The sequence below is a fragment of the Python bivittatus genome, unplaced genomic scaffold, assembly GCF_059951505.1.
Source record: "Python bivittatus isolate LINGU-HERP-01145 unplaced genomic scaffold, Pbiv_v1 ctg000700_np1212, whole genome shotgun sequence".
In the NCBI taxonomy this organism is placed as follows: domain Eukaryota; kingdom Metazoa; phylum Chordata; class Lepidosauria; order Squamata; family Pythonidae; genus Python; species Python bivittatus.
In genome coordinates, this window is record NW_028277098.1 from 29,105,764 (window position 1) to 29,129,396 (window position 23,633).

The following is a 23,633-nucleotide window of genomic DNA, read 5'->3' on the forward strand; positions in this document are numbered from 1 at the left end:
GAGTAGATGCCACTTTGCATCAATACCCCACCTGTTGCAGTCAGGTGCACCTGATGGCCTGAACAAAGTTGGCGAGTCTACTTTAAATTATCCCAACGTTACTGAATGTTCTTTAAAAAGGATGCTCTTAATTCATCCTGGGCTTATTCACTCCTAACATGCCTACAGTTGAACTCCTTCTAAGTCTGAAGCCAGGGTGTAACCGCTGTGTACAAATCAAACAAGTGCCGTCTTCATTTTCAGTGGTCCCTAACTTTTTAGAGATGCCCTGGATAAGACAGACAGACACTAACAAGCATATCGATGCAGCACGACCTCTCAATTTACCTGTTATACTCTGACTTATGACATGACTTTATGGAGTTAACATACCTGGCAAAACAAATGTATTGCCTTTAAAAAGTTCTGTCCCTGCCTGCAAATGTGAAGCATTCAGCTGTGTTATAAGCAAATAATACAGTGTTGCATTCATTCATGTGCTGAGTAGCAGCTGCGTTAGAAAAAAAAATCAAAATCCAGCACACTGGTGCTTTCAAAACAAAAGGGGCTCCACCCTTCATCCTGCCTGAAATATTATCAAGGATTGTACCTCCTGCTACACTTTCAAACATGGAAACTATCATATGAGCATGACGGTGTTTGAACTCAGAATGTTGGCTTTGGTGAAAGGTGAAACTGGCTTGTAAGTTGATAATATAAAATGCACCCTTGAGTTGGCTTTGGGTTTTTGGTTTTTTGTTTACACGACAACTTCCACAATGCCATACTTTACAAAGAAATAGATGTTTATAAAATCTGCATTATGACATCACAGTGAATTAACATATGTTGCTTAAGTATACATTTATTATACATAATGTAGGGACAGGGAAGAACAGCACATGCATTTTTAACTGCTGTCTTTGGTTATTCCCACGGACAAAGGCACAAGGAGCAGTGAAATAAAAATAGCTGGGTGTCTGTTTGGTGGTAGGACTTGCAGCATTGTAAATTATATATGTTTGGAGTCACAGCTATTCTGAAGTTGCTCATTATTGTTAAGTAGTCAGTCACAAAACTAGACATTTCTGGAGGGGCTAAATTTATCTGGTCCCTTGAGTAATCCAAGTCGAAGCAATATGTTTTTCTCCAACTCCAAAAATTCTACATAATTTTGACTGGTCTGTTCTTCCATTAGCTCTCTTGATCGCTGACCACCAGGCACTTTCTGCAAGGGAGAACAATGGAGGAGGAGGGATGATAATCTATCCTAAAAAGACGGCATTCTTCCAAGTCTTGCCAGATACATCTTTACATCCCTGAGAAGAATTCTACTTTCAATATAGCCAGCAATATTTTATGCTAAATGTTATTTTTAAAGTAGCTTAGTACTCAGTAGGAGTCCTATGGGAGTGGGCAGCCATAACAAATTTATAGTGATGATAATATTTTAGAACAGCCTTCCCAGCTTGATGTCTTCAGAAGTGTTGGGAATACAACTTCCAGAATTCTCAGCTAGCATGGTGATGGGATAGCTGGGAATTCTGAGATTGTAGCTCCGGTATAGCTGGAGAGCATCATGTTGGGGAAGATCACGTCACTGAATTTCCTGTTTCAAAAGCTGCACAGTTCTCTACATGGATACTAAGGCTGAGACAACAAGAAGTTATAATCTCCCCAGAAAACAAAAACAAAACTAAAAAAAAATCAGTTGCTAATTCATTCAAACAACAAAACCTCAGAACTATTTCATGTCTATTATATTTAATATAATAGCAATCACATTTGTGGCAAAACTCCAAATAACAGTTAGGGTCAATAGACAGCTCTCCAAAACCATATCCCATACATTATAGACTCAGACATAATGCAAAACTAAAAAGCATATATGGATGTTCTGGTGGCAAACTTAAAAGCAACTTGTGTCCCCAATTCAAGTAGGAAAGAGTTGGTAATGTTTGATTTTAATGTATGAATGTAAGCCGGTCATTCAGTGGTTTCCAAAATATTTGCAAATATTTGTGCTAAATGTGATAGGATTTAATTTGGGTACCAAAGCTATTGTTCTACCAGGCAGGGGTACCATGCGACAGAGATAACTAGAGGGGGCAAAAGAAGAAAAGAAAGGAGACTAGAGGCCCAGCACTACTTTTTCTTTTTCTGCTTCCAGAAATTCAGAGCAAAGTGTGGATTCTTAACTACAGTTAGCACAAACCATCATTTGGTTTCGCATCTACTGGAAAACAGAATTTGTGGCTATTAAGAAAAAACAACAACAACCTTATAGAAAACCACCTGTTGCTGAGGCAAGTTAAAATGAAGTAAAAACTTGCATTTTATTTTTTTTCCCTTTTCCTCATAATTGGTTTCCTCAGACTGTAAATCTAAGAGTAAGGATTGTTTTAGTTTTTATTGGTTTGTAAGCTACTCTGAGACCTTTTTTGGCTGAAGAGTAGGATAGAAAGCCTTGTAAATAATAATAATAATTAATAAAGGGCTAGGGGCAATGACAATATTCTTCGTTACCGAAAACAAGGATCCTGAGGAAATTCAATTGGCCACACACACATTCACTTGGGAGTAAACCCACTAATTTACCTGGACTTCTTTCCTAATTAATTTGCCCAAGAAGTTTGTCAGTTAAATAACTTTAACAGCCACATATTAGCTTTTCTGCCTCTGGAGAAGATCTTACCATTCTCTTCATCAGCTTTTCCTGTTCAAGCACCACCCTTTCTTGATCTCTGAATTCCTGCCGCTTCTCAAAATATTCCAAGTGTTTGACTTCTCGCTCAAAGTAATGAAGAACACTGGAACGCTGACATTTCCAATGTATGTTTAGTTATGATAAGCATGATTTATCCATTAATAAAACATATTTACCTTTATATAACTACAGGAACTTTTCTTGTAATACAAGTATAAAAAATGGTGGAGGGGAAGAAACCTGAATGCTTCACAGTGGAAGAGTAGGATGTAAATGTAAGAAATAAAAATGAATGGATGCTTTTGTTAGGGTTGGGGAGTAGGCAAACCAGTGCCATCCAGATGTCTTCAACAAAAGTCTTGCATGGGCTGGCCAGTAACCATGCTGATGGATGTTGAAATCCAGAATATCTGGAAAGCACCACTTGCCAAACCCAATTGTAATTCTTCCCAAATGCAACTGCTGCAAATGTGATAATGCTACTTACTGTATAGCTGACTGATACTATCGTTTATATGTAATGAAAGTCTTCATCTTCTCCGACCTTGGCAGTTGCTCTGTGGGACTGCAGATTTGCCGCAGGGGAATGCACAGCTGCATTTGCACCATCCTATGGCTGTTCTCAGATTGGATGTCTCTTGCCCAATGTGCCCCGCATCTCATTTGTTTACTAGATGGCAGAGTGCCATAAGTTGGCCAAATCCATTCTATTCTGCAACTTTTAATACCCACCCACAAAAACTTATGAAATGGGTTACAAACCTCATTGCTGGAAGGGTGAATTAATGTCCATGAAATTTCTAAAATATGCAGAGTGCCAAAATCATCAGCAACTGCTAGGAAGTGTTGCTTTGCTGTAGGAGAAGATAGAAAGTATTATTGCAGGAGTGATAGAATATCACACATACGACTTCTAACCAGTGATAGAATATTTGCTTTCACTATTTATGTTGGTGAATGGGTGTGAAATGCTCAGTTTCAGAATGCATTCTACTTCTTCCCCAACCAAATGGTACTAAAATCTGCTAGTTTGAAAAATGATATTGGTCCATGACTTTGGCATATTCCCTATTATAGTCACTTCACCCACTTTATTTTGCTCATCACTAAATCTTTTACACTTGAATCCCAATTATAAGTAAATCTGATTTATGCTGTAGAGCATTAAATTGAGAGCAAATATTTATCATGAATACATACCATATATAACTGTTGTGCCAGAAACCTAGGTTTCAATTGTTGAAAAATGGCAGAGGCTAACTTACAGAATTACAGGCAGTCCTCAAGTTATGATGGCAATTGGGACTGGAATTTCTGTTACTAAATGGTGCGGCCGTAAAAGTCAATGTCACGTGACCTCATCACTTACCAACGGCAATCCCGGCACTCCCCGTTGCTGTCATTAACCGAATCCCACTGGTTGTTAGCCAAGGACCCACACCGATCCAAGCCATTCTCAGCTTGGTCCCTCCCAGCCCTGAACCTTGGTTCTTCCAAGGTAAGGGATTGCCTCCCCTTCAACTCCCTCCATTTCCTATTGCCTATTTCCCCCCATCTCTGCCTTTTTGGCCACACTGCACCCTGCCTTGCGGGGCAACAAGCAGCTCCAGAACTGCACAGCTCTGGGGCTGCTTGCCATGCCACAACTCTGGGGCTACAAGAAGCTCCTGAGCTGCAGCGCAGCATGAAGCCACAGCCACCCCAGCCTAATTCAGCGCCACAGTGTGAAGTTTCAGCCACCCCAGGAAGCCCCAGCCCACCACTGCAGCACAAAGCCCCAGTCCAGCCCAGCAGCACAGCATGAAGCCCCAGCCACAGTTGCCCTCATTGCCTTGCACTCAGCGGCTCCTGCCAACCTGTGCTCCACTGCCCCAGCTGACCTTCACTGCCTTTTTGCTCTTGCTGTTGATGAGGCATGCCTGGGCTGGCCCTTCGCGAGGCAGCTGCTGGCTGTGTGAGGCCTTCCTCCCCAGGACTTGCGAGGAAGCTGCTCCATGCGACCTCAGAAAGAAAGCCTTGTGCACCCAGCAGCTGCCTCGCAAAGGGCCAGCGGGAGCAAGAACACAGCGAAGGTTAGCCAGGGGTGGCGGAGCGCAGAGTGGCAGGGGCCGCGGAGTGCAGGAAGCCCAAAGGGCAGAGATAGGGGGAGAAAGGTGGGTGGGGGGAGTTGAAACACCTGTGCAGGCGGGCTGCCAAGTGCCCAAAATTTGATCATGTGACCTTGGGGGCGCTACAGCAGCTGTAACTCTGGGGACTGGGTGTAAGTACCATTCATTCAGCACCACCATAACTTTGAATGGTCACTGAATGAATGGTCATATCTTGAGGACTACCTGTATGCCTAACATGCTAATCCAGAAGGATGAACCATTAACAAATGCATTGATTCTCACCCTCTGTCACTGTTCATGGGTTGGTTAGCTACACTTCCAATGTTTATAAAGTCATATTTTAGTTTTAGTTTCTTAGCGGTTTTGTCATTCTGGTCAAATGGCACCAACATCTCAGATTTATAGATTTTGCTAAGTTTAACTATGGAACTCAGAGATGGCTCAGTATCATACTTTTTTATAGATTAGGCTAGTGCAATGTTTCTCAGTCTCAGCAACTTTAAGATGTGCTGACTAGGGAATTCTGGGAGTTGAAGTCTACACATCTTAAAGTTGCCAAGATTGAGAAACAATGGGCTAGGGCATATTTGCTACTAAGTCAGCCTCATGGCTTATTATGACATACGGTATCAATTAACCTTTGACCATGTGCTACTATTGCATTCTACATCATCACTGTTATATTGTAACTGAGATTCAGTGTCTTTAAAAAAAAATAATGAAAAGTCAGTTGGATAGAGTGAAAGCTAATGCTAAATCAGACTTAGCACTTCAGTTTTCCAAATTTTCCCTGCCTATTGCCTCCTACTTCTCTGCAAAGGATTCAAGATAGCATTTCTGCTAGCCAAATTGTAACTTCTGATGCACCATTGTAAAGTCATTTTATCAAGCTTTTATTACATGTATTTGTGTGTAACATATAGCTTAGCACTAGGCTTAGTTTACGAGATTCATATCTGGACTAGATCTCTATTACTACTGCTACTATTGTCGTTATTATGTTGCATCACTGACTTCCTTGCTTGCTTTTTTAGCAGCTCAAATCCATCTTATAATCATCTAAGAATTTGCACAGGTTGATATTTTCTGACTTGCCTTCAGATTTTTTTCTTAAATGTTGTCTTACGACTTGGCAGCACCCCTTTATACACAAGCTGCTAATTGCTAAAGAAAGACCACTTTTCAAGTAGGGAAATACAATTATAGCATACTGTATTGACATACAAGAATAGATCCAGGGCTTGATACTAGTAATGAGTGCAATACAGACATTTTGGGTCTGAGATGCTTCATGTGTTTTCTCCAATAGGTCCCAAATGTCAATATTTCCATCTTCTCTTCCAATAAAGAAAACACCTGGTCTTGATAAGGACCAATGTCCAACAGTATACCGCTTAGCTGTACAGCTTGATTTAAGGAGTGGTCCACACTGAATTAAAAACATAAGGGGAAAAAAAACCCTGGATAAATTCCAAAAGCTGATCCCCTCAAATTTACTTCACCAATTTGTTCCTGTATTTTAAGAATTTTTAATATATTCTCAGCTTGTTAAAAAAAACCACAACTATTTGCAATCACAGTTCTCAAAAATCTTATCCTGTACAATCAGATGCAATTCTATATACAAATACTTTTTACAGTTTTGCTAATCTAATATCAACTTAAGCTCTATTGATTTCAGTTAGTCAATGAGTCTGCTCTTATGACAGGAAGTTTCTAAAAAATGGAATTAATTTAGCAAGAAGGCAACATTTCCCCCAAACGGTTATTAACACAAAACTGCTTGCTTCTACCTAATATATACAGTATATTTCAAGAAAACGAAGCCCTGGCAAAGAAGCAAGGTCTGTTTTTTAAAATCTCAGTGGATTTAATTACCAGCAAATTCTGTCACATCCAGAATTGTGCTTCAGTGAAAAGCTAGTAAGTTTTTCTAGTGCAGAGCTACTCCTAAGTTCAAAAGAGGCTGCAACTTGTTTCTACCCCTCTACCCCTCTACACCAGAGTTGCCTTCTGTTTTAAATTTTGATCTGCAACTTCTTTTTGGAGATTTCTGATTCCAGAGAGACACTTTACCGTAACACCTTCTTTCCATATTGCAAAATTCCAGCCTCCAATTGTAAGAATTATATCTTTGAAAAATGGAGATCTTTGCACAGTGTGAACAAGCCCATCATGGATGTTGTGTATATTAGTTGGTTTCTGACCTTAAGCAAGGGGAAAAAAGGTAAGCTTTTGTACATGAATACAAAATTTTATTATTAATATTTACTTGTTACATTTATATCCCACCTTTCTTCCAGGGACTCAAGGGTCATCTTCACCCTCCTAATTTTCTCTCACAGGTTTGAGCTAAGAGGCTGGCCCAGATTTACTCAATGAGTCTCCTGGCTGAGGGTAGATATGAACCCGGATCTCCTTATTCCTAGTCCACTACCTTAACCGTGGCATTACTCTGGTGCACTCACTTCATCTTCCTAGTTCACATGGTTGTTGAGAAATGTTCAACATATTTGAGGCATTTCCCCATCAAGGGAAGTCAGAATGAAAAGTTCTCATCCAAATCAGCCTCTAGTAACTTTATACTTATCTTAATTGATGATTAAATATTGAAAAAATGGATTGTCAATTCTTTCTAGTCTAGACTCCTTGGAGCTGCAGCAAAAGACATGCAGTTGTCTTTAAAAAAGATACTATTCTGAATGTTCTTGCTCTACTATTTTTCACTCCTTCCACGGGATCCATGGGGATTTGAAGACTATTTAATTGTTTTAAGTCAGCCTTCACCAAACGTGTGCTCTCAGATGTGTTGGATTTCAAGTCTATGCTGACTGTGGGATCACCTGAATTGAAATCCACCCCTTCTAAAGCACACCAGGCTGGGAGAAACTTCTATAAGAAATGCTTTGATATTCCTCTTTCTGCCTCTCTCTCCCTCTGACATACATATACCCACAAACACCACCCACAAAATATATCACTCTCTAACTTTATTATCTGTATTTATATCTATATCTATATATCTATATTTATATCTATATAATCATCTACTCTATCTATCTATGGCTCTGGGCAGTAAAAAGAGAGAGAGATCATAAACAGCTCCAAGACAATATATAACCAACATCACTCCCACCCCTTATCTAGCACGGGCTCAACCTTCACTCTACCCCAGCTTGGGAAAAAAGCCAGGTCTTTAATAGCTTCCTGAATATCACTGGGAGAGCCAGTTTGATGTAGTGATTCAGGCACCAGGCTAGAAACGAGAAGACACTGACTTCTAGTCCTGCCTGAGGCACAAAGCCAGCTGGGTGACCTTGGGCCAGTCACTCTCTCTCAGCCCTAGGAAGAAGGCCAGGGCAAACCGATTCCAAGGTTTGGAGAGAGATCATCCCACAAGGAAGACTTGCCTCCTGGTCCTACTAGATGACACTGCTTGATTCATGGGACCCAAAGTGCGGCCAGTCTAGCTGATCTCACTGGATATCACCAGATGGCAGAAACCACCAGAGACAGGAGGCCCCTCAAATAACCAGGCCCTGTGCCATTTGCTAGTGTGTTCAGACAACCAATTTTTAATACTAATTCAAAACAACAAGATAATTAGTATTTACAGAAATCCAGCATATTTCTTGTGCTTTAAAGTTGTTTTTATCTCTGAAAAACTCATTACCCGGGTCCCACAGCAGTCTTTAGAAACACTGAGAAATTTAAGACATACTAAGCAGTCTTCCTGAGTCACCGTCTTTTTCCATCTTCCAGTCTGAATAAAGAACTTCACCATCCTGCAATGCCACAAAAATGTAATTAGTAGAGACAGCAGGAGTTGAGATGAAATATTGATTACAGACTTCAATCTCCTTTGAAGTTTACAAAACTGCTTGCAAATGGAAAGTATTTTCAGCATTATCTCAACATTTAGATCTTTTTGGTCCGAAAGCTACTACAATGCAGAACTGCTTGTCATGTTAAAAAGCATTTTTAAAATATGCCTTATAATGTAATCCTTTCTTTTAAAGAATTTTTGGCAAGACACTTGTATTTATGGCCCAAATAACAAAGCTTTAATCTATTCTATAGACTGTCTGAAAGCTTGGTTTTCTTAAATATGATAAAAAGCTCTTTTCACCTTGGATACATCCTCAACAACTTTTTAATCTTCTGCATTATTTACTTATATTTCTGAAACATCACATTTTCAGAATAGTAAAGTTTGCTATTGCTTGTCTAAATGGGTTTAAAATGGGTTTAAAAAGCAGCATGAGAAAAAAAAATAAAACAACTTTATAATCTATTTTAGTAATATTTACAGCATGATGTTTTCCATGTTTACATGGAAGTCAATCTCATTCTGTTCTGTGGAGAAAGTATGCAGGGGTTGATACTGTGAGATTTACAAAGCCAAAGACTTTGTGGAAGGGATAGCTTGGAAAAAAGAGAGGGCTGTCTCAGTCTTATTTTTTTAAAAAAATAGTAAATATTCTTCTTAACTAATTCTTTGCATTGTGATAATGAAGATGTAGGTTCCACTTTAAAAAGTTGCATCATTACAGAGAACGTGAACATATTTGATACTCAGGAGTAAAGGATTTTAAGCTTGAACACTCACATAAAGTCTTGCACTACAAATTCTTATAGTTTGACACAATGGGTACCTCAGCTGGGATGGTTACTCTCTATTTTCATGCAGAAAACCTACTGCTGGGATTCCAACCATCTATAAATTAGACTAAAATTACATTTGTTATGAGAACATGCCAGAAAATAGCAAAAGTATTTCAGGGAGGGAGAGAGGGAGGGAGGGAAAGAGAGAGATATCATATCTGCTACTGTTGTCACAAAAAAAGTCCCACATCTGTCTTGACAGATCAGAGTGGGCAATGTTTGAATAGTTAGAGGCCACAACTTAGCCTCCCAACCAACTGGAAGTTTGGAGGAGGCCATGCTGATGTTACAACATCAGTAGAAAGGATGGCGCTAATTTTTCCAGCACTTTTTTACTTTTTTGGAGAAGACTAGAGTGACAACAGCAGCTGGAAATCTATGGGAAGGAAACTGCTCAGTCTGAATCTTTAATCTCTTGCCCACTCCCCAAATTGCCAGAAACCATCTTGCTAAAATTCAGCCATTTTCCTTCATTTTTGATTATCACAATCTGGGGATGGTGGTAGTCACAAACGGGATGCTGGGAGCTCCATACAGGATGAATAAGAGCTCTTGGAAGGATATTCTTGCTGTCAATAGCTCATGAGGTGACCTATGCGAACTGCTGTCTGCAAAATGCCCTGCCGAACAACCTGCTTGCCAGTGGGGCTATGCCTGTTGTCTGGGTCAGCTTAGTTATGACCAAGCGCCATACCTCATGCAAATAAAAAAGCTTGTGTCAGAAGCTGGGAGATGGGATAAGGCAAGAGGGGGAAGAGACATTGAGGTGCTTTTGAGCTTAAACAAACATTGCTGCAATTTCACATACGCCGTAACAACACTTTCAATAGATCAACTCAACTCTCAGACACGACCGACATAACGAGAACAGGTAGATGCCAAATTGGTGTTAAACGCTGCAAAATTCCATGTGGAACCGCAATAAGAGTCAGCTCTGGCTGGCCAAACATTACAAAGCAGTATTCCTCTTCCCTCAGAGCTTTTCATGGGAAAGTTTTGATCCTGATGTGACCACATGCTGATTCTTAGTAACTGCTTATAAGGACCATCTCAACAAATTTCCAATAGTTCCAATTGGACTTTTCTAGTCCAATAGTCTAGGCCTGACTAGAAAAGTCCGAATGTAACAGCATTTTTACCTGCTGCTTTCTTTGCTAATCTGTGTATTTGTGGATGCTTTCTCAATAAAATGCAGGTCCTACTGGAGTTGCTTTACAAGCTCAGTAACAACATCACGTTCCTGAGATTCTCCAGTAACATTACAATGGCAGCAATGACCTTTATTCAGGATAACTTTTTTGAGCTACTTATTGAATGTGACTCTTCCATTCATAGAAAAAAATAGCCAAAGGTAGTGAACTGACTTCATGTTGAATTCCAGCAATGGCAATCAAACCCACACACAAGCCTGCATAAATGGATTCACAACTTGTTTTTCTAATGATGGTGATTTGTGATAAGAATTCACTGATCAGCTTACAACTATCTGTTCATACACTGTGTCTTGCATTCTCCAGTTCTCCCATCTTTCTGAACGTAAGCGATCAATTTGCACCCCAAAGAAAAACTTACTTCAGTTCCAACAAAAAAGCTGGTGTTTATATTTTCCAGCAGCTTAAGAGGTTTCGCTGATGTGCTTTGTATCTCTGCATATGGTAGTTTTTCTGTGAATACCGTTGGCTTGTTTTGGAGTGATGTTTTGTCTACAAAAGAATTTGACTAAGATTATTGTGATGTAAAACTTACATCATCAATTTTTTTTGTTGTTGTTCATCAAAGTAGGTTAGCAGATGGCTGGGAGAAGAGAGATGTTTTAAAAATTACATAGGTTAATGGGAAACTAGTCAACTTTCTGTTTGGCTACATAAGTAGGTCTGCATAAATTAAATGCTTACTAACTGAATGGTTCAGGGAAGCTCACAGGTTCCTGGCCTGGCAGAGAACAGAAATGAAGAAACTTCGTGGTCTTCAGTTTAGCAAAGTTAAAAAATAATTCTGTATTATCCACTAGGTGTAAACTCAATGAAGCCAAAGTTCATAATATTATCTAGTGATTAGAAGGGACACCCAGTAGTTTTTCTATCATGTAGTATACTGAAGAATTGAAAGCTTACATATTCTTTTGTACCATTTTGGCTGGTTCTAATAACACACACACACACACACATACATATTAGAAGACAAATACATTTGCAAACATCAATGTCAACTGTATGCATTCTTGAGCACCTGCCAAGGCATATATATGCAGGAGGAAGAAGATAAACAAGAATATGTTCAGCTAATGCCAGGATATTTTAAGCCATCCTCTTCTTCCCACTTATTATCCTTTCCTTTATTTCACTTATAGTCTCTCTCTGGGTGTTGGTACGGATGGGGTTTGAGGTAATAAGGTTATGGATATATAATGAGGGAAAGACAAAGTACTCAGAGAAGAAGTGAACTGAGGCAAAAGACTCCCAAAAACTGGAGCAGACATTGTACCCAGGTAGATAAATGAAGTGTTGGCAGAGGTTTTAACTTAAAATTGGCTGTACAAACTTACAAAAACTCAATTCCGATTATTTATTAGGAGACAGAAGCATCCACAGAGGGAATCAAGGGGTCAAATGATGAATGTGGAATTGCACTGATGCAATGCACGCTCCGCCTCTTCTCTACCCGCATCACGTGGCAGCAGTTGCCTCTGTTGGGAGCCCATACTGGCATTTGGATAAGATTATTCTCTTTTGCTGTTCTCTCGGATGCACAATTCAAAATTATGCTAATTATTGATACATTTCCCCAAAACATAAAAACTGTTTACCTTGAATTTTGGTGTGATAGTGCTCTTCTCTGAAGCTCAGTTTTGTTGGACTGTATTCAGCACTTGTATCTGCCTTGGGCAGACTGATCTGTTTTAAGATTTTAAAAAGGTGTCTGACAAGACACATCATGGAAAAGACTGAGATATGTTCATGATATTGAAAAGCAATGCCAGAAACTTATTTATGCTAACACAGTCCTCTTAAAAACACAACGTTTGGGTTGCAAATATAGAATGCAATCCAACCAATGTTATTCTAAAATAATTCATGGTTCCTAGTTCATAATAGCCACCGACAAACTATTAAATGATGCTGTAATTAGCATCTGACTGCTTGATTTGTTTCAGTTTTTAACAATGGATTTTAAAACAATATGAAAGGGAAAACTCAGAAGAATTTAATACTACCAAGTCTTCTAAGAGTAGTATCAGTGTGCCTTTACTCTTTTAATAAAAATTGGACATTTCCTATTAAGATAATGCTATTTTTGGGGCATTTTTATTGCATTTAAAAATGTTACTGTTAAATTTTCTTAAAAGACATTTCACATTAGTAAAAGGTAGTAATAAATATATATGTCAACTACATAATTATTATAAAATAAATTATTGGCTTTGAAAGCAAAAAATGAACTTAAATTAAACAAAACAAATAAAAGCTTTAATGTATGTAATTACTTGAAACCAAAAAAGAGTCATGAATGGGCATGACCAAATCATATGAGTTAGACAACTCTTTTGCAATACCAACGCACAAACTTAGATATCCAATCTTCTTAAAGCAATCTTTAAGGAGTTCAATAAATACGGTACAAGATTTTCTGATGGATTAACTTTATCCTGGTGGACTGCTTTTAACTTCATCACCAGTGAATTGATTTAAAAAAGGAGGGAAGAGGATACCTCAGGGAAAGAAAATAGGAATGAAAAAATCCAACTGAAAACAAATGCTTTTGAACCCATAACTCTCTTTATATTAGGCAAATGTTATAACCACTACACTAGTGTGATACTCCTATAATGCTGGTTGTAGCAGAGATTAGGGAGCCAAACTTGGGAAAATGCAAGAAAAAATGTGTATTTTAAAGCTAAGTGCTGGGTGTACACACGTTGACATGTTGATATTTTAACTTCGTAAACAACATTTAGTTTTCTAATTGTTTTTCTGGCATGGAAGGTAGGAGGGCACAGTGACAGGGGAACTGCCTAATGAGGGCTATAGGAGCTGATAGGCCAGACTGAATACCTTGTATGTTACTATCTCAGTGTCCCGAGCAGGTCAGAATTTTCTTAAACAGGCTTAGAGTCCAGCTGGCACAAGCATGGGACAGAAGTAGCTTAAGGCTGTAATGTGGAAATGTCCTGATGTCTTCCAAAAAAGCCACTTCAAATACTACTTAAAATACCACTTCCTATAGTTGGAATTCCCCCTCCCCTTTTACTGGTGCATGATCACAATTTAAAATTGAATCAATGCTGCATTTCTCAAACAAAGTAACCATCAACTGAGATATTAAAAAAGAATCTAGTCTTGTACAAGTGCCATGTGGAGTAGATGAAAAGGTATTCTTTCGCACGTTTGGATTAGATTATCTCCGTATCTCTAGTAAGTTAAATTCCTGGTTGCATGCATGGAGAACATTCCAATTTGGACAGCTGATTTTTTTTCCATGAAGTTTTATTCCAATTTGGTTCCAGAATTGAATCGAAATTCCCAGCAACAATTATCTGGTTGACCTGTTACCCCCAAAGTTTTGCAAAACAATTGCATAAAATAGAAGGTTTATCTTTAACTGATCTGTAAAAATTCATCCACGCCATCTGGCAATTTCCATTTTTTTAAAGACAAAACTTTCATTGCCTTCTCTTTTTTGGTGCCTTTGGGGAAGTAAGATTGAGCACCTGGGTTTCTGGAATATGGAAATCAGAGATGATCTTTCACTGTGGCACTGTTTCAAGATAGTTCTTACATTAATTTGTTTATAACCATAGATTTGCTCCATCTAGCATGAAAGACAGCAAGACTTTGTATACTTGTTGCTGGTAAACTCATACATTTAAGGAGAGTGTTTTGCCTTTTTGTCCAGCTTGTGTGCTTTTTACAGATATCCAATTGATACAATGGAAATCAAGATTCTGGAGTAGATAAACCTTGAATCTAATCTAATATTGCTTATCTTACCTGTGTAGCCTCAGTTCCCTGAGTAAAATGGAAAAACAATAATGTTCTGTTCATGTATAGAATAGTTCTCATACTAAAAAAATCAATTTCTGGACATATTAAACAATAATGATAATCGCTGTTATGTAATACCCCTATATGAACCAAATTTCATCGAGAAGAGAAGAGAAGAGAGGAGAGGAGAGGAGAGGAGAGGAGAGGAGAGGAGAGGAGAGGAGAGGAGAGGAGAGGAGAGGAGAGGAGAGGAGAGGAGAGGAGAGGAGAGGAGACAGTGGAGGGAGACTAAAAATTAAGTTGAAAATTGTGTATCTTCCCTCCAACTTAACATTCTTTAAAATTCTCTGCAGGGCTGTACCTTAATGTGAGGCCTCCAGACAAGGTCTAGGTGTTTGAAGGTGGTAGGCACATCAGGTGGAACCTTAATGATGCTATCTTCCTTTTTCTTTTCCGTTGAAGTTTGTAAAGCAGGCCTATAAGCTCGGAGATCCCAAACATATATTGTGCTGGACAGATGGGGATAATAATAGAATTGGAAGACTGCAGGGTTAGCTTCTGTATTTAAACTCATTCTGAATATTTGAGCAGTTTCTGTTGTATCTAGTCAGTATCCAAACTAAGTAGATACACGAGGGAAAAATATTCTGTGTTGTGGTTGTCTGGAAGTAAAAGCTGTCAGGAAGGTCTTCAGTAGCCCTCATTATGGCCTGCCAATCAGTCTTTAATGCACCTTAGGCTGTTGACACAAGGCTCTGGAACCACCAGTAATTCATCTCCTCCTCAATCTATCACATGTTATAAGAGCAGGGCTACCAAATCTGAACTGCAAAATTTCAGATGACCACGAGATGACAGCAGATAGTTAGTTTTTTGTATCTCTTTCTTCCATGTAGGGTCATCCAGACTTTTACAGGTCACTATTTAAGAGGGGAGTAGTCGTACTTTTGAAGGGAAGCTGAGCTAATGCTCGGCCACTTCATGTGCCAGGTAGCCATCTTGATAGTTCCTTCAACATTTAATGCTTAACATGACATTGGGATCAGATGGCCAGCACATGAATGGGGCAGGTGGGCTGAGCACTGGTTTGGGTGCTTTCAGGAGTGCCTTGACTGCTTCCAGGGACATTTGTCAGAAAGGGTGAGTGAAGTGAGCAGCTACTGTGGCAGGAGATGTCAGCAGCAGCAAGCGACAACCATGATGACAGTGGCTGTGACAGGCTCAATGGCAGCAGAGCCACAGAACTAGGGATGGGTCCTTCTGAGGTCCTTGTCTTCAGCAGCTACATGCTCATGCTGACCTCTGACACTGGGGCTGCTGTTTCTGTGGTTCTGGGCAGGACGTAAAACCCAAAAGGCTACCAAGTCCCTGGTGATTTGCCATCTGTTTCATGTGAACTGCAGTCAACTGGGAGCAGATGTAATTTTAATGGGAAAGTGGAGCAAAGTGAGAGTAAACCAGTCTTGAAAGTTTCTCCACTTAGGCAGCTATTTTGAATACCAGTGGAAGGGTGAAACACCTACCATCACTAGATCACCCTTTGTTAGGATCTTAAAAAAAAAAAAATTTTGCTCAAATGTTTAGAAAACAAAAAACTTCCAAGCGGTAAGAGAAGTTGAAAAGTGGATCCCAGCAGTGGGGAACTCCTGTCCATTGACTATGTTTGAGTAGAGCCTAAATAGCCATTTGTCATGAGTGCTTCAGTTACCCAGAATACGGGTTGGACTCAATGGTTTAAACAACCCTTTGATTCTATAAGACTGAAAGTTAAGAAAGACTCTGAACTCAGCTGCAAGGAGGCTCTTGAGTACAAATGTTCCTGCCCAAATAAACCAACAGTTGTTCTCTAAAGAAAGATACAAGGTTCCATAACTAACGTGTCTTCAGGGAAGGATCAAAAAAAGTCAAGATGGTCACCATAACCAGGTGACAGAATCTCTGTAAAAAAGGAGTAGGGCTTCAATCACATTTGCTCAGTCACTATCCTGACTTTTTAAACCATCCTACCCAGACTGAAGTTCTTTTTCTGTACAGCTGAATTTTGCAAGTAACATTTTTTGACTTGTTCAGCTGGTAATTTAGAACATTAAGATAGTCACTTGTTCTATTTGTATTTGAATTGGAATTAGTATCTGCTAAACAAAAGAATAGTAATGGGGTGAGGAAAATATGAAAAGGAACAAGGAAAGGGATGTGAAATCAAAGAAATAATGAAGATTATTTATATCCCATGTCTCAATTTAGACATCATGATTCAATAAATTACAATCCTGGTTTGGAAGTATATTTAAATCATAGTTTCCTGCTTGAATCACTGGAAACTGTCACATAAGTATCTAGAATATTTTTGCTAATTTGGGCACATAATAAGAAGAATTAACAGGAGGAGGGAGCACATGGACATATATCACAACTGCATCTTGATAGAATGAATTTTTGAATAAAATACTACCAGTCTGGTGAACAGGTCATAAGCTGCACACAAACTCCAGCTCTGTTTTCAAAAACAGTACCCATTCTGTTGATCTAAGAAAGACCAAGCAAAATACCATCTCACATTAAGAACAGGAATATTAAAAAACACTACAAATAGAGGAATGTTCCAGGATGGGCAAACTCAGAAGTTGAAGGAAGCAGGGGCTAAGTGTGGAGATTTGTTTGTTTGTTTGTTTTGGCCAAGTATCACATTATTTCAGGTTTATTCAAGGTTGCATGATACTCCCAATGAAAAGAAAGCAGAAATCCTTACACAGATATTCTAGAAACATTCATGTTCATTGACCACATTTAGTAACACCAGTTTTTTAAGAGGCTTGCTAAATAGCCGTTGTTTTTGGTTCACTAATACCCTGCGCTGGATTCTTATCTTAGTAAAGAGTACAATGAAAGTAACATCAATTCCCAGTTAAGAAAATAAAAAATGAACAGACCGCATATTACTTAGTGAGCACTCAGAAGAAAAAATGCAGCATATATGCCTCAATGTAGCTTGGCACAAGTGAAAATTATTTGAATGCTTACAGTATTTTTCTGACATTATGCGTATGTGATTTTTCTCCCACAAATTTATGAACATGTGCGAGAAATGCTCTTGTGAATCAGCCCTTAGGTTCCCCAGGAATAAATAATTCTGGGATTGTTATTTATTGCTTACTGAGACACAGGGACTGTATTTTAGTTATTTATTTGTTAGATTTATATCCCACCTTTCTTTCAAGAGCTTGAAGTGGCAGAGAGAATGCTTTGTCCTCTAAAGATACCCCCACAACCCACTGAATCCATTTGGGGGGGGTGAGATAGTGACGACTTTGAAGATACCAAGTGAGCTTCCATGACAGATTGTGGAACTGATGCTGGATCTGACCTCTTCTAGTACTGTAATCTAGAAATCCTCTGGGACCCCCATAGTGATAAATGAATCTGTGCAAATGTCCCCCCAAATTATAAAGAATAAAGAATGAATGAATGAATGAGTAAATAAATAAATAAACACTGCTCTGATTTGTGAATGTACCATTGCTTTAGGCTTCTCTCAGAATTAGTTTAGGGATGCTCCCTGCCTGCTGTAGGCTTGTCCAAACAAAATCAGGACCAAGTTTTGACAGTCCTTTTCCTCACAAGCCCAATCAGGTTTAAAAAAAATTTTGCGACTCCCTCCAAGTTGCTCATAATTCCCCAGAGGGGGTCACAACCCATGATTTGCAAACCCTACTAGATATTCCATGAAAAATATGCATATGAATTACATGTATACCCAATTTTTCCTCAAGGCAACACGTGGGTGTTCTTCTCTCATTTTGCCTTCTCAACAACCACCACTTGAAGTAAGATGAGCTAACAAGTCAGGCGTTATTTGGATATTTTCCCATTAGTGGCCCAAGCAGGAAAGAATAATATTTGAATCTTACCTCAAAAAAACTTGGCAGCCAGTGTATATCGGTTATTACAGATTTATGGCCGTATTCTATAGATGAGACTGCGCAGTACCTCACTAAGTGTGGCTCCTTCCCAGTTTGTTGTTCCAGCATGAAACTGGGCTAAAATTGAACATGACCCATTAACACTTAGGAAGAAGGAAGCTATCGAGCTTTTAAAAACCTAAACCAAGATTATATAATTTCTTTCTTTAAGGTATAAGGATCCTCTAAAATTCACAGAGATTGATGATGTATAGACCATAAAAAGAGGGGAAATACGGAAAATATACTGCTTTCAGGGAGCCTATGAGCCACTCAAACATAAAAAAAGCCATGATCTCTTATTACGTGGGCACATCTGTATAAGCCTCAGATTCTCCTCCTCTCTTTCCTCTCCTGCCAAAGAGCCATAAGATTTGAAACATTCAATTTTAAATAAACCACAGTCCTCTGTTGTGTCAAACTGAGATTTGTTTAAACCGTGGTACATTAGAACCAACCCTTGGTTTGAAACCATAGTCAAAATAAAATGGCTTTCCACCAATTTTGGACCTAACATGGAACTTATGTTTGTTTAAAAGTGCAAGTGAAAATGTCTGATCTCCTCTTAGCCCTACTGGAGGAGGAGTGGGAAGCCCACAAGCCCAAGCACTTACAAGCTTATTTATACAGCAGTATTCAGTTATCTAGGAGTGAGTGCCATTCACTTCATTTCTATACTACTCAAATGATACAACTCCATCTAACTCAACAGGGTTTAAATGAGACCAGGCAAGTATAGGATTGCATTGTTAATGTGTAAACAGAGTAAACACTTTCCCCCCCAGCTATCTTAAGAGCAGGGATTCTAACGGTTATACTGGTTGACTTATTCCAACTTTATATGTAGGTCCTTTCAAATAAGTGTGTTATAGGACTCATAATATTCATGTGCAGAAGGACCAGATTCCAGGTCCATCAGTCTTAAATCAGCAAAATATCGTTAGGCAGTTGACAGCATGGAAGAAGAATAAATACAGAATACTCACCATATTAACTGACGTGCCCTTGCCCACAGTGCTACCTGACTTTGCGGTTTTTAAACTTTCCTCATATTCTGAAATGTCCCACAACACAACCTGGCATTGGAGCAGAACAACAGATTTAACAAATCTAGTGCAGGAGAGGTGTTCCAAACATGTCTCTTCTACACAATGTTCCTCCCATGACAAATTGCCCCCTCCAATTGTGTTGGGACTACTAAATCTCCCAAATTCTAGTGAGAATAAGAAAGAGCCTTTCCTGTCCCTGTGGAACACCAGATTAGCAAAGATGGGAAACTACAATGCTGGGATTATATATGTGGATACTGAAAGGAAGGACTTTTTGTTTAAATAATGGGAAGGTAGAAGTTTTAAAAGGTGAAAAGTAGCAAATACTGAAGAGTTCCTCACAGTAGACTGAACTTCTGATGTGGAAATGTGGTAGTGACATTCACATTTTTTATTCTGTGGACCAAAAGTTTTGGAAGTTTGAGAGCAAGATCGGTCATCTGCAGCCCCAGATTCTCTCAACCCCTCTTTTTTTGGGAGTCCCTTTAAACATTATTAGGAAAGATTGGGGGGGGGTGTTTTTCAACACGTTTAGGCAAGAATTATATCTGGCAGAAAGAACATGAAAAGTGTGATATACATTCTAAAAGGAGTTTCCTGTAGTTTAAAAAACAAAGAATCCTTCTCTCAAAATCCCAGGAGAAAAACACCTCTTGTCTCTGCCCTTGGAAACTGCTCTCTGACCAAATTATTAAAGGTTTCTCAGTCCCACGAGGTTGCTCAACCCTCTTGTTCAAAGTATTCCCAAGATAGCAAGGAATTTTCCCTTCATATTTGATTTCTTCCCCATTGTCAAAATGGTATGTTGCAGAAAATGGATCTCAATTTATCAATATATTGCTATCTCTCTGGATTTCCTTTTTCTTTTGCTTATTAAACTGTACAAAGCATAATATCTAAGAATGTTTGAGGGCAAATTCTAGCCAGAAATCTTTCCACTTCTGTTTTCATCAATCCAAGCGGGGGTCAAAAAAGTAAAAATGACAGCCACAACCATGTGATCAAAGCCCTGCCCCTTTCAATGTGCATCACACTGTATTAGGGGGTTGCACAAATTCACAACATGCATAAAAAGGGGTGGGGCTTTCATCACATGGTTGTGGCCCCCATCTTGACTTTTTAGACCACCTTCCCTGCAGATCCCCTGAATCCAAGCATTTGTTCTCATATGAAAGGGAAGAAAGATGGGGCAAATACAAGAATCAGACTATGGCTAAGTCTATGGCTAAGACTAGACCCTGTGCAACCATGACAAAATCACGGTAAGGCCAGTCTGTGGTTGGCAAAGGCCTTAGTACCCAGAAAAGTCACTGCTTGTGAAATGTATTCAACTATGTAAATACAGTGATGTCCCATGTGTTTTGGCTCTAAACTGACCTTGTAGAAGAACATGAAGGAGCAAGAAAATGTGGTGTATAGTTGGTGAAGGTATTAGATTAGGATGGGAGAGACCCAGGTCAAATCTACCCTCAGCCATGGCAATTCACTGAGGGACTTTGGGCTAATCACTCTGTCTCAGCCTAGCCAACTTCCCTCACTGCTGTTACTGGGGTAAAATGAAGAATGAAAGGAGATCCCCATGTCATTAGCCTTGAGCTCTTACAAAAAAAAGTGGGAGGAAGAGAACCTCTATGGGGTCCACCTTCATCATGGTGGATGCGAAGCAATAATTTTCTGGACTCATTTAAGAGCCTGGGAGACATGAGACTAGGCGCATTATTGCCAGCCAACTCCCACAAAGGAACCTGGCATTAGGCATAATTCCAATTACATCCATCTCCTAAGAAGTTGTAATGGGCATTTCTGCTGTGCTACAGGCGCTTTTTAGTTTCATTTAGAAATGAACTGGATGAGTGCACTGGATCAACACAAGGATCCGAGTGAGAGGAGAAGCTTTACGTTTTAGAGATTCACATCACTAAGGTCCTTGTTGTGATGCAGTTGGATCATACAACTCATTCTTCAGTTTAGCACAGCTAAAAATCACTGTTCTGCTTATACTGCTTACCCCAAAAAGGAATAGCATGATGGATATATATAGATGTGTGTATATCCACACATGGGCCACCCTAGCATGACTTTTATCTACAGAAAAGCCAGAGTCTGCAAGTTAATAGGCTCCTTAGTCTTATTCCATGTTGATCTCCTGAACTTCTACAGATTTGCAGAAAACAACTTTTTACACAATGCACAAAAGATACACAGTACATGCAAACATATAGCTCAGTGTTAATTTAAAGAAGGCATTGAGAGAGAGAGAAATGAAATGTAGATCCAATACCTAACCTGTCCGTTCAGACAGCCTCCAGCAATGATGTTGGGATTACTTGGAGAAAACTCAAAGCAATAAATATCTTCAGGGCACTCCAGCATTAGCTAGAAAGAACATTGGCCAAGGGAAGGAGGGAGAAATCCATCAATTTTTAACGCCATCGCAAACTGAAGTGATTGTTTCTTTGTTGGTTAAACAGTGTTCAGGGATATTCAAGTTGTCAAACCAAGAGAATACCTGAGGATGAATTGGGTCAGCAAAACTCCAGAACAGAACTGGTGCTTTCCACAGGAGCAGTTTCCCAGACTGTGCCACTCGTTCCTCGTAAGTGAGTCGCTCCGTCACTGCTATGGCAATTATCCCTGAATGAAGACAAAATACCCTTATATCTTCAGGACAGCAGAGAAGAGAAATCTTTTTGTAGGGGAAGGTTGCACTTCCCCTCCCATTCTGCTTCTCTTTCTCTTCCTTTTTTGCATTTTTTCAGCAGCCAAGGTTCAAAGGCTCGGAGATGTGATGATATCATCAGAGGGGCAGTGTTAAACTTTTCAGGCCCTGGTTTTTCCTTTCCTTTTAGTCCAGTGTTGTCCAAACTTGGCCACTTTAAGATGAGTGGACTTCAACTCCCAGAATTCCCCAGCCAGTTGGCTGGGGAATTCTGGGAGTTGAAGTCCACTCATCTTAAAGTGGCCAAATTTGGACAACCCTGTTTTAGTCAAATAAAGGCACTAACCTTTTGGAAGCGTAATTAATCCATCTTATTCCCTTTTTTCTCTCTCTCTTTCTGGTTGTTTGTTTGTATTTTTTTTTTAAGAGAAAAATTGTGTGACCTTGGCTGGCCATCCAAAATTTAAAGATTTCCATTCTTTTCAAAAAGCTATCTCCAAATTTTACTCAATAACTGCTTTCAGAATTTATCAAAGCTGTTTTAGAAGAGATGTACACCATCAGCCAACACTCATCACTTGTTACGTTGGCAATTCTGATTCCACAGTATTATAAACTATCTGCTAGAATATTTCAGACGCCTTGCTTGTGGCACTTCCCGTTTGCTTTTTCAGAGTAGACAGAATAGATACATTACAAGAGCCGCTGCTTTTTAAAGATTTCCAAATGCACCTCACAATGTTTGAAAACGTGGACCAATTTTTTGTAAACCTTACCATAAATAGTCGGGTGCCAGCAGACGCAGCTAATGGTTCTGTCCTTGAGATAATGCAGATCTGTAAACGACTGATATTCCTTCAGGGTAACATCAGATTTACCTGCAAAGCCACTTTCATCTTCTGCAAGAGCTTTCCAATCATCAAAAAAAACATTCATGATTTCATTTTGTTGCAGGGCCACTTCAACTCTGTGGCACGGGAAAATGAGAGAGAGAGAGAAAGAAAGAGCAACAAATTAAAATACCTGGGGTATTATCTACTTTCAGCAACAACAGGTTCTGATGATAATCTGCAGGGTAGGGCCATCTGGCCAGCCATGTAGGTACCCTGCAAATGCTCTCACTATTTGGGGTTGCCGGTGTTACTGCACGCAGCTGGTAAAGGTACGTTCCCAGCTGAGCAGACCACCTGAATTCTCCCTCCCATTCACTCCACAAAGGTCAGCTCTAGTGAGTCCAGAGGAGCAAAGTAGGCAAAGCTTGCTATAAGCCAGGAGCAGGGTACACCCCTTGCAGCTTATTTACAGAGCCAAGCAAAGATCCCCTTCCCCCCGCCCCGGGGATGCCTCATCAGTTTAATAACTGCGAATCACACCAAACCAACATTGCTCAAATCAGAGTATAAAGTCAGTGAATTAATTCTGAGAAGTTGCATCTGCCACTAAAGCCGTACAGAACGTCTTTGTTTTTGCAGATAATACATGCAGAATGAGGGCAAAATAGGTGCCGGTTAAGAATAAGAGA

At 39.4% G+C, this 23,633-nt stretch overlaps 1 protein-coding gene across 1 annotated transcript in view; it reads right to left on the reverse strand.

Moving 5' to 3' along the window:
- Nucleotides 1-743: 743 nt before the first annotated feature.
- DNAI3 (dynein axonemal intermediate chain 3) overlaps nt 744-23,633 on the reverse strand; it is a 31,432-nt gene continuing 8,542 nt past the window's right edge. The window contains exons 8-22 of the mRNA XM_088153640.1: nt 22,888-23,078; nt 21,962-22,086; nt 21,739-21,828; nt 19,390-19,479; nt 18,353-18,481; nt 16,897-16,970; nt 14,806-14,953; nt 12,269-12,356; nt 11,035-11,165; nt 8,519-8,582; nt 6,874-7,004; nt 6,022-6,226; nt 3,449-3,540; nt 2,675-2,797; nt 744-1,207 (exon numbers count right to left, since the gene is read on the reverse strand). Coding sequence (XP_088009766.1) covers nt 1,058-1,207; nt 2,675-2,797; nt 3,449-3,540; nt 6,022-6,226; nt 6,874-7,004; nt 8,519-8,582; nt 11,035-11,165; nt 12,269-12,356; nt 14,806-14,953; nt 16,897-16,970; nt 18,353-18,481; nt 19,390-19,479; nt 21,739-21,828; nt 21,962-22,086; nt 22,888-23,078 — 1,831 coding nt within the window. The 3' untranslated portion in view covers nt 744-1,057. The remainder of the gene's footprint in view (nt 1,208-2,674; nt 2,798-3,448; nt 3,541-6,021; nt 6,227-6,873; nt 7,005-8,518; nt 8,583-11,034; nt 11,166-12,268; nt 12,357-14,805; nt 14,954-16,896; nt 16,971-18,352; nt 18,482-19,389; nt 19,480-21,738; nt 21,829-21,961; nt 22,087-22,887; nt 23,079-23,633) is intronic.